General features: G+C 49.6%; 1 protein-coding gene across 2 annotated transcripts; it reads left to right on the top strand.

Moving 5' to 3' along the window:
- Positions 1 to 96: 96 nt before the first annotated feature.
- Positions 97 to 2,561, top strand: LOC120688620. Of its 2 annotated transcripts, XM_039970998.1 has the most exons (4): positions 97 to 333; positions 428 to 570; positions 991 to 1,021; positions 2,281 to 2,561. In XM_039970998.1, exons 1-4 carry the CDS (start codon positions 112 to 114, stop codon positions 2,515 to 2,517), a joined length of 633 nt encoding a protein of 210 aa, XP_039826932.1. In that variant the 5' UTR covers positions 97 to 111; the 3' UTR covers positions 2,518 to 2,561. The 2 variants fall into 2 exon arrangements, 1 of the variants encoding a protein (XP_039826932.1); XR_005681171.1 differs by lacking the exon at positions 428 to 570 and having other exon boundaries at positions 138 to 333; positions 2,281 to 2,553.
- The last annotated feature ends 9,128 nt before the right edge of the window (positions 2,562 to 11,689 follow it).

Below are 11,689 nucleotides of genomic sequence, written 5' to 3'. Positions count from 1 at the left end.
TCGTTTTGACCCGAATCGGCCCGGAACTAGGCCCATTCCGCGCGGATTGGAGCGGTCCGTTTTCATTCCATGTCTGCACCGGAATCATCGTTCCGTTAGATCTAGCCCGGCATGGAAACAGGCTCGGAATGGTATTTCCCCTCCCTGAAGGCCTGGAACGAAGCCCCATCTCCTACCCTCCGGATCCATTCCGGGAGACTCGCGAGTCGCGAGACCGTGGCGTGGCGCAGCACCGGCGGCGCGCGCGGCGACGAGGTGGCGGCGTGGCGGTGCGAGGCGATGGCGTGGCGGCGCGCATCCCCGACGGCGACCCTCCCCGCCATCTTCTCACTGGTAAACGCTGCCATCTCTTCCTTCCCCACTCCTGTCCTCGCGTTCTTGATCTGGAAGCTGCTGGATCCAACTTTACGGCCTTGCTCCTCGACAGCTGAGATGGGGGGCGTGTGTGTTCGCCAGTTTGGTGTCGAGATGCAGCGCGCCCTGTGCTAGATTTGATGTTTCGAGCTGGCACAGGCGGGTGGAGTGGCGGACCGCGACCACGCGATCCGGCGGTGAACCTGAAGAATCCAGGAAATGGTTTTGATGCTTTGCTTTTGCTTGCTTGTGTAGTTCTGTGTTCCCTTGCTATTTTCTTTTCTGCTTGGTGGGTGGTGCTTTGGTTTGGGATGGGAGCGAAGTTTAGCTGTTGCCTGTAAGAAACTGGATAACAGAATGCCGATGTTATCGCACATCAATGAGGAACGACAACACTGTTGCAATTGCAGAAGGAAACTACAGCTGTTTTCCCCTACACTCTGTTGCATATATGAAGTACCGCAAGTATGTTTAGTTTAGAAAACAGTAACAAATTCACGTGCGTTTGCGATGTTTAATTTTGCTCTCTGCTTTATTAACTATATGTAATCTGTTCAGTTTTCCAACAGTGGCATGCTTCATGTTCGAATCTGTTGAAACCTGTCTCACGTGCTGCTTTGTTTGATCCATTTGCAGGGTGATTCCAAGAGCACTCATGCCGCTTGAGGTGTGTATCAAATATTAACCGTCCCTTTTGATTGTTCTTTGTGCACGCCTAGAAATCTACTTGTGCTTGTTGCTGTAAAAGTTCAGTATCATACTAGTTTAGTTATGCCTTGCGCAGGAGACAATCATCAGAGTCTTTGTCCTACAGTGTAAACATGTCTTTCGATTCCTACAAGTTTCAGGCTAACATATTGCATTACATCATATTACCTCTGCCTAGATGTCTTGGTCATGTGACGAGTTAGTGTGGCAGTGTAACCTTCAACATATATGGAGATAATTTGAAATGCCATTGGCAAGTGCAGTGTTACTAGTTCTGCAATATATCCAATATATACAAATTATAAGAATCAACTTGAAAATAATACTTGCATGTTCAGTTTATATTTCTTCTGCTGCCAGAACAAAGTGAATTATTCTGCCAGCACATGTCCTTGTCAAACTTCTTCTGCTCATGGCCTGGCTTTAGAAATGAATCAATGTGCTTCAGTTCTAGTTTTATTTGGGTCAAGTTCCCAATAATATGGATGATGATAAGTTGATGCTCACTGTGATGTAGGAATTGCTTACTTTTAATGCATATTATTGTGTTAGTCATGCTCTTAAGTTTTTCTATCAGGTGTCTTGCTTATGTCCTAGGAATAATATGGCGGTGTTGGTGATGGCTGCTTTATCAGTAATGATCATGGCCTGACTTACTTGTGAATCAGTCCATTGTTTTTATCCAAATGAAGAGGAACACTTTGTTCCATTAGGATTTTGCCAGATTTTCTACTTTGACCTCTATGCCACCATTGTTCTTGTATGTCAAAATTGATTGCTGGTACCAACAAATATGAAATGTGGTTGATTATCCCCATATTTGCAGTACTTCTATTTTTACTTTTCACATTGTACAACAAATGTGAAATGTCAGTTATGATAGACTTGTTACTTGGATTCTTGTAGTTATGGTAGCTGTAGATTATGGTATCAACTTCAAAAGTACACAGAGTACAGGTAGCTAGAAGGCAGTATTCAACAGCTAGCAGCATCAGCTGTTTTTCTTTTTCTCTGGAAAGTATGTGTGGAGTCATCAGGAGAGTGTCCATATATATATATATATATAGTTGTCCTTGCTAATATATATGATGCTTGTCCCCTGTATTGCTTTTGTTGTTACTAGCATCTTGTTAGTTGCTCTTGTTAAATGAAATATGTTTATTTATCTTATATTCTTTGTATAATGGATATTTGATTGCTTTTGCCGTCCTTGTTTAGATCCTGCACTGCACAAAGCTTGAGCTGGAGCGGGTTGGAAACATACTGGCAGGCTACATGGTGAAAAACTTGTTTGAGGGTTTAGAGTCTTGCTCGGCAAACTATTGTAATGTTAAGTTTTTGACTATCATGATGCTTGTCAAACTATTCAAAATCTTTAGCTATTTATGCTTAGCTTTGTTTGGTACCATGGATGGAAACATGGTCCTGCTGAACGGTTTAGAGTCCTGGAATTAATACTGTCCATAATCAACCGAACACAACTTTTTATTACTTTGGAATGGATCCTGTCCAAGATGACCAGAAAACTGGAATGAGTGTACCACCTGGTTTCACTGGATCCATGCCTAGAATGGTTCAAGGTCAGGAACCGTTCCTGAGCAAACTAACGAGGCCTAATTTGGCAACACCAGGGGCAGGCAAGGGGACCCTCAGGCGCGCGATTTTCATGGTCGGCAAGTGGATCAGCGGCATGGGCCAGGCTATGTACCGCCTCGGATCCACCATCCATGGTAGCCTCCGCGTCGAGGAGCAGCCGCCTCCCTTCGTCTGCTCCTTCTACCTGCTCAAACTCATTGGAGTTGATGCCTTCTTTACTCGGTCTTATTGTCATCAGAAAATCATTGCTCTACAATTGTGCCCTCTGAGCTTACTAAAGCACAAACTCGAGAGCAGCATTAGTTTCACCTGCTCAAACTCAATGCTTCAGATCCTCCGCTTCCACCTTGAGTTTGAAGGGCGTTGTTATAAAGACTCTTCATATTCCTAGAGACTCTACATCCCGAGTGACTCTCTATTATAATAGATGACTCTACATCCAGAGTGACTCTCTATTATAATAGATGTATTATATTGTATGTTAGATACGAATATATACGAATACATAGACGTACACAAATACAAATACACAGACGTACATGAATACATAAATGTACACGAATACGAATTAGTTGAAACCTAAAAAAAAATGAAAAAACAGAAAAGAGAAAAAAAACATTTAGTACCGGTCGGTATCACCGACCGATACTAAATGGCTCCACCTGCCGTGCCTGTGTGGCATGCGGTACTAAAGTGCACCTTTAGTACCGGGCGGCCTGATCGGTACTAAGTGATGGCCCACTCAGTACCGGCCAGGCAGTATCGGGCGGGCGCCCGGTACAAACCAGGGGTTCCCGCCCGGTACAAATGAAGGTTTTGCTAGCAGTGCCATCTACACAGATGGAATAATTGTCTCTCAGTTCTCAAGCTTTCAAGGTTAGTAACATTAGAATCACCTTCCTTTAGCTTGCTGATTCTTGACCATAGTCGAGCCATTGTGCGCTTGAGGGATGCAAGAGCTAAACTATGTTCCTTCATATCATTTTTGAGCCAAAATTCCTCTTGAGAGAGTTGGCAAAGTTAACGAAGTTTGATATAAGACAAAGCCAAAATGAACGTCAATTGGAGCAGAGAGAGTATAATGTGAAAACAGTTGAACTTCCTAAGTGTCTCACACGGTCACGCCGCATTTGAAGCACAATGGGAGACCTAACTATGTTACATGTGACTGAGGTGCGGTTGGATCTGAAGTACCTCCTCCATTCCAAAATGTAAGTCACTACTAACTTTTCAAATACATATTTGACTATTCATCTTATTCAAAAAATTAAGTTAGTATCATTTATTTTGTTATGACTTGTTTTATTAAAGTACTACTCATATTTCTATTGATTTGTGCTAATTATTTGAATAAGATGAATGGTAAAAGGTGCATCTAAAAAGTTAATAGCGACTTACGTCTTGGAACACTGAGGCAGTGCAAACCATCTATGCAACATTCATTGTCATTGAAATAGAGATTAGTTCTTGCGAGAGCTCCCTTGAGAGAAGCCTTGCTGCGGCAAGCAACTTGTGATCCGTCGTGTGACCCTCCGTCTTGGTGTGGAGTGGCAACAACACTTTGTGCGGGGAAGAGGAGGCCTCCTCCTTGGTGGAGAAGCTCCGTAGTGGATTTCGGCCGGGTGACCGAGAGAGACGGTGGCGGTGCACGAGACTTAGTGTCTTGTGGGCACTTGCCTTTGCTTGCCGGCATCGCCTTGGTGGCGTAGTGCAAGACGTGATCAGAAGAGCCTTGGTGTCCCGTGGACGTAGGCGTTTGTGCCGAACTACGTTACATGACCGTGTCTACTCGGGAGTTTGCATTCCTCTTGCACTTACCTCTTTACTTATCGTATTACGCTTCCGCATTTACTCTATCTTGCATGCCTTTACTTTTCTATTTAGTTTGATTAGGATTGACTATAGGTTGCAAGTTTTTAGGGGTAAGTAGAGAGTAGCATAGATAAACCTTAGTCATAACTAGCATGTGTAGGACGTGTTAGGTTTATCTTATGCAAGTAGTTTGAGCCCTAGGACAAAAAGCGATTAGCGACCCTATTCATCCCCTCCCCCTCTAGAATCGGACACCCCGGTGATCCTTACAATTGCTAAATCATTTAACCTTTCTTGAGATATTATGGACCTCATATAATTCCTCAATAGCTTGAACTTTGAAAGTATTCTTTTAGCTGATGCTACAGTGACTGGCACAATAAATAAGATCTGATAAGCAATAGAAACATGAATAAGTTATAGAATTAAAGATAAAATAAGTTAGTTATTATGAATACGCTATGCGGTAAATTAAAAAAACCAAGACACCATCGATCTAGGAGAGAGACGGTTATGAAATTAAATTAACATGAATAGATTCACTCTGTTCGGCAGCTCCAGCAGCTTCCAGCCCAACAGTGTTTTCCTTTCACACTGTTCCAGCACCAGCTTCCAACCACCAGCTAGCCAATAATATTTTTCTCTCATATCACTCTAGCCACTAGCTCCAGCTCCAGTCCAGAGAACAGAGTGATGGTAGATGAATATGCCGGTTTGCCGCTTGGGTGCTGCGTGCCTGCGTGCACCAGCAGACAAGCAGTTCAGCTTCAGCACATGCGTGATCAGACTTGGTCAGGCTTCCCATCGAGCCTTGAGCGCTGCGTCTTGCCTGCGGCCTGCCGTCGTCCGTCGGCGCGGAACTGCGGAAGCAGGCGCGGAAACCGGAAAGACAGACGCGTCGCGATCGCGATTTGCATTCTCGATGCACGGCATGTGAGCGGGGAAAAGGAAACTGGCGATTGGAATTATAGAGTAATTGGACTAGCCTAATACGTACACTACATGTATACCTAGGGTGGGGCCCCTTGGCATCGGGGCCCGGGGCGGCCGCCCCGCTCGCCCCCCTCCAGGGCCGGGCCTGTGGATAGGTGTCTTAATAGTAGCATGTGAATCACGCGGCCTCATTTCAGAGTAACAACAATGATTGGTTACCCGTAAAAAAACAATGATTGGTTAGATAGCGTGCATTTGGCCTGGTGCGTGGGCAGACAGCAGTGATGTGGTGTGGGTAGGCACGACGCAAAACAAGTAGCGTCCTCATGTATGCTGGCACGTCGCTGATTCCCTGCATGCGCGCATGTGTCCATTCAGTCGGCCACGTATGGGGGCGGGAATTTTCTATGCTTTTTACACTACTCCAATAATAATTTGTAGTAACATTTCGATTCTTTCATGAACGAGTCAAAATGTAACCCGTTGCAACAAATGAAGTGAGCATACTGCAACAGTCAATCCGCCCCTACAAAGCATCTTTAGAGGCGGGTCACTGTAACATCCCGAAAACTCACCAAAATAAATCATGCGCTAAAGTTGTTTTTGTCGTTAAGCTCGACTCAAACCCTGAACCCTAATTCCCAGAGTCTCTCCCGAACAACCCGACATCCGAATTCAATTCGCGTCCCATCTTTCCCATCCAACGCGACGCGCCGCGACCGGCCGCCGCGAATCTCGCCCCCTCTTTTTCCTATCTCCTTTTTCCTCCTTTCCCTCCTGGCCGCGTGCCCATCCCCCGTGGCCCGCACTCGCGTGGCGACGCCACGCGTGGCCGACCGCGGCCGCAGTCGCCACTGGCGCGCACCGCCCCCCCTCCTTTTTCCTTTCCCTCCCATTTTTCTTCCTTTTCCTTCTTTTCCCCTATTTCCTTTTCTTTTTCCCTTTTTCTCCTTTTCCTTTTTCTTTTCTCTCCCTCTCTCCTTCCTTTCTCCATCTCCCTCCTCTGCCTCGCTCCCACTCGCCCCGAGCGCCGCCGTGCTCGGCCGCTCCCCGCGCCCGCGCCCACGCCTCGGCTCGCCGCCTGGCCGCGCTCGAGCGCGCCTGCGCCGGCTGCGCCACGCCGCCCCGACCCCGGCCTCGCCCAGCTCGCTCGCCCCGCTCCTGTGCGCGTGCCTGCCCGTGCGAACGCGCACGCGCACGCACACGGCGCCCCGGTCAACCGAACGCCCGCGCGCGCACGCTCACGTCGCGCCGTGCCGCGTCACGCACGCGCATCGCGTGCCCGCGCCGCGTGCCGGTCCGCACCCACGCCGCTCGACGAGCCCGCGTGCGAGCCTGGCCACGCCGCGCGCCGCCCGTCGCTGCGCCGCCCCGCTCAACGCCGCGACGCCCGCCACCTTGCCCCGATTCCGCTCGCCTGCGCCCACGTGCCCGCGCGCTTGCCCCACCGCTGCCCCGCTCCGCTCGGCGGCGTCCACGCGCACGCGTCTCGCCCCCGCCTGTGCCCTGCCAGTGCACCGTACGCGCGGCCCTGTGTGCGGCCCCAGCTAACGCCGCGCCGCCCGTCGTCCCGAACAGCACCCCAACCCGGAACGCCGCCCTCGGCGCGAGCGCCGCCCCACGACGGCCGCTAGCGGCTGGGACGCCATTAAGGCACCCCGCCGAACTCGCCGGACGCCATCGCCTTGCCCCACCTACCCGCGCCATCCCACCGCCATTCCCCCGCTATAAAAGGAGCTCGCCGTCGCTCCTGAGCCCCGCATCTCCGGCCGCCGTCACCAGCGCCCCCCTGCTTCCCTAACGCCGCCGCCACAAACTTCCCCAACCGCCGCCGCCCGCTCCCGTCGAGCCGCCTCTGCACGCCGTCCTAGCTCGAGGTGAGGCAGGGGATCGGTTCCCCACAACCCCCTCTCCCTCCTTCCCCGGTCCCCGGCCGCCTCCGAGGCCGGAGCGGCCGGATTGGCCGCCGCCGACACCCCTGGGCCGCCTCCTCTGTTTCCCGCGGAGGAGGGAGGAAGGGGATGGCAATTTTGCCAAAAACCCCTCCCCCTTTCCTCTATTCCTTAAAGGGACCTTCCACCTTTCTGTCTTTTTACGAAAGAAACCCTGTCTAAGTTTCTATTCTCAAATAAACCCTTTTCCCATATAAACAAAATTCTAAATACATCCTAGACCTTTCCAGAATAACCTAGATGTTTCCAAAAATCTCAACCAGGCCCCTACCCCCTCCAGATTAATTACAACTAGGCCCCTGACCCCTTATCCGACCCCCGAACCTTTACTAAACCTATCATTTCATGTACCAAACGACCCCGAAACAACCCGGAACTTTACCACGCCTCACTTAACCAAGTTTTGGCCTTACCATTAAGAAACCACTCAAAAATGCCACTTCTATCTCCATATTTTATGTGTTCTGATTCGAGCTCAACGATAGGTCTTTATTTTCTGTGTTTTGATTGTGTGCTTGTTTGTGTGCGTTGTAGACCACGAAGTGAACGAAGGAGAGCCCGTCAATGAGCAGTACTGCGAGCAAGGGAACGAGGACCAGTTTCACGACCCCGAGCCCGAAGGACAGGACCTCCCTGAAGGCTACGAAGACGGCAAGTTCAATCCCATCCTTTGATGCATGTTTCTGTCCTAGTTTTTATAAACACAACCTAATGGCCTGCTTTATAAAAGTGCATATGTTTTGCTTGCATGAAAACACGGTTGGATAGCCACCCCTTGATTTAACCATTCCTTGACCACCTAGATTAATGTCTGATTTTGCTTGGACGTTAATCGATATTAGAACGCTTAGGACTTTACTCATAATACTATTTAAAGAAAATGTGTGCGTATGGGATGGGATAAATGTGGTGTTTTTGTAAAAGAAAAGTTTAGACAGGATGGATGGCATTTCTACGGATTTGCCACTTGGTGTGCTCGTGCCTGTGTGGCAGGGCAAAGAAGGGAGATATCCATCTTGTCGTGTCTAAGGACCGAGTTGGTGTGTCATCTCACCTAACTCTACTATCGTGCAAGCCACTCGACCGTTGAATGGGCAACGGCGTAGCATAAATCCCACTAGTTGGTATGATAGCCATCAGGAGGGCTGAGAGCAACGGGTGACCAAGGAGAAGGGATATGTTCAGTGTGACTTATACCCCGGTTACACCTCAGAGTTAGGTCGATGACCCCTTGGTGAATCCCGTGATGGCTAGTCAGGCTTAGCTAAGGTGGGTAATGGCTATGTTGGGATCTACACCGACACGACGGTGTTCGAGTTGTGGTATCCTACTTGTGGATAAAGTTGCACACCTCTGCAGAGTTAAGAATCTATTCGAATAGTCCGTGCCCACGGTATTGGGCGAGTTACGGTGTGGTCACATAACTAGTGTTTCATTGGGATGGGCTGGTGTGAGTTGTTTTGGAATTGTGTCCGGCAGTTGTGCCGTGTGCTACGACGGACGGGGAGTCCGGTAGCAGTTTAAAACTTGAGCTCCGTGTTACTACGAAAACTGATTTCTAAAAGGTTTTCTGTTAAATAAACCCTTGCATAGAATACCGCTTTTCTGCAAATTAAACCGTAACCTTATCCTTGATTTGCCTATGCATATTATTCTGAAATAATCCCCCCCTCCGTGGGTGTGGTTGGACTTGCTGAGTACGTTTGTACTCACCCCAATCTTACTTTTTACAGAAGAAGATCCAGACTTCGTACCAGACGACGCTGAGTAGGGTTATCGTTCTACACCCAACCTTGCCTGTGGAACAGGCCCTATTCGAGATGCCTCCGCTGTCGCAATACTCTGAGCTCGTGCTAGACCCTATGTGGTTTGCGGTCTGGTGTTATGTCGTAGCTTGGCTAATTATTATCATTATCTGTATCGAGTGTCCTCCAAGGTTTGTACGGTTTTGAACCATCTGATGTAATAAATGTGGCATCAGCCTCCTAGGACTGGTGTTTTGTATCACATTTAAGTCTTCTCTTATGAGGGGACGCTTCAAGTGGTATCAGAGCTGTAGGTTGGCCGTAGGACGTGACCCTAGGAGCGAAACCCGTTTTCAGACCCTTTACCTTAGGACTTTTCTATCCATAATCCTTTTCTTGACACAAACACTTACCTTTGGTTCTTGTCCTGTTCCAGATGGCTGACAATGGATGGACTGGCGGAATCTGTCACGCAGAGCCCGGCCTTCCAAAGTTGTTGATACTTAGCCTGGAACGAATCAGAGTTGTGGATCCACCAGAGTTTCTCTATCGGGAGTACGACTCCAAGGGCACCCTTCGGTGTGATCTGATGATCTTCATAGCAAGAAGCACCCGCTACCCTGATGTGGACCCTTGGTTCATCTCCACCACTGGATTTCATTTCCCGGATACCTATCGGAAAGCCGCCCGTAAAGCCCTGCGACGACTCCGAATGATCTACAAACATCACCTTCAGCGGACTCCTATGGGATTCTTCCCGCCAACTGAAGGAAGAGGACGCATCTGGATCGCCCGGATGAGAGGACTCGGAAGGGAAGAAGAAGACTTGGAAGACACAGTATCCCACCTATCCATCTATCTCACCGGCCTGGATGAGCTCTACCGCGAGCAAGCAGCACAACTGAAGCAACAAGTCCACAGAGCAGAAAAGGCAACCCAGGAGCTGGATGAACAACGGACAAGAACCGTACACGCCGAATATTCCCTAGCCGCCTTCCAAGTCCAAATGGATGAAAAAGAGGCAGAACTTGAAGAGCAAAAGGCAAGGGCCACACGTGCCGAGAATTCGCTAGCCGCTCTCCAAGCTCGGATGCAGAGGTACGAGGCTCGCTGCGGAATAGGTGGATGGATAGAAGAAGAAGGAGAAGAAGAAGAAGAACCCATGGAAACCCATTGGGATGTAGGCACTCAGACTGAGGAAGAAGAACCCGAAGAAACCCACTGGGATGTAGGAACCCAGACTGAAGAAGACATGATGGGTCAGTACCTTCCACTGAAGAAGCGCCCTCTTAGGAACGAGGGAGAGTCCCCATGATAGGAGTAGCACCCCAAGTTAGAACCCTTGCCCTAATAATCATGTATCCATGAAGTCTGTACCCCACCATGTTGTAATAATAATAAATATCACCTACTCCCTTTGTGTACCCCAATTAATTGTGCAAGTTTTTCACCCTATCTTTGTTTTCAGATGGCTGAGGAAGGATGGACCCAGGGCGACTGCCAAGCTGCACCTGGCTTCCCCAGCCTGTTGATCAACGCCCTGGAAAACCTTGGCATCACGGAATGCCCAAGGTACTACAGCAGAGAGTACGAGCACCATGGTACGCTCCGCTGCAGGGTGATCATAGTCATCGCCAGAAGTGACCGCTACCCCGACATCCAGTCATGGCGAGTGACCGCTACGGGGTTTAGGCACCGAGACACCTATCCCTTGGCCATCAGAAAGACACTCCGCTACCTGTGCCGGATTTTCGAAGAGCACCTAACCCCCACACCGATGAGGTACTTTCCGCCGGCCATCAGAACCCCAGTTTGGGAAGCACGCATGAGGAGTCTGGAATGGCGCCGCCATGAAGTGGACCCTTTGTACCAAGTAGCTAACTACCTAGCCGCTTTGGATCAGCTCTTCGATGAACAAGCCCACCTACTGAGGGAGCAGACCCATCATGCTGAGCAAGCTGAACTCGCGGTGAGGCTCCAACAGGTCCGAGCAGCCCAAGCCGATGCAAGAGCCGCAGCCGCGATCAGCAGTGAGGCAGTTGCACAGGAGAGCCTCAGACAAGCCCGAGACCGGCGCATGCAAGAATGGACCAGGAGTGGGACACTAGTTCCGGCCATCGGAGAAGACCATGTTCTACTCGGGACGCCCGTCATAGGATGGGGAACGCTCTTTGGAAGCCCTCGAGCCCCACCCGAGAACCCCGAAGGGTCTACTGATGTCGGAGAAGGAGAAGCTGCTACGTAACCCCAAGAGAACGGGAACTTAGAAGACGGCGAGCAAGGACTACTCGCACTACCGCCCCAGAAGAAGACTCGCCCCGCGAGTAGAATGTCCGACCCTACCCTATTGTTGTACCCTTCTAGCCCTTTCGGTTTAAGTTGTATCCCTAAGTTTGATCTTGTACCCGGACGTGTAGTACGCATTCTAGTCGTGACCCCGTGTTGTACCCTGCCTCGCTTTAGTAAAAGTTGCTTGTTTGCCTTGTTGTGTGCTTTTTGTGTGTGCCTTTCGGCAGAAGGTTGATTCTGCCTTGTTTTACGTATTATGCAACTTAAACATCACCTAATCTTAGTCCCAACCCACCTGTT

The sequence above is a fragment of the Panicum virgatum genome, chromosome 9N (assembly GCF_016808335.1).
Source record: "Panicum virgatum strain AP13 chromosome 9N, P.virgatum_v5, whole genome shotgun sequence".
Classification (NCBI taxonomy): domain Eukaryota; kingdom Viridiplantae; phylum Streptophyta; class Magnoliopsida; order Poales; family Poaceae; genus Panicum; species Panicum virgatum.
The sequence above is the reverse complement of the archived record's forward strand: the minus strand, read 5'-3'. Positions and strand labels throughout refer to the sequence as shown.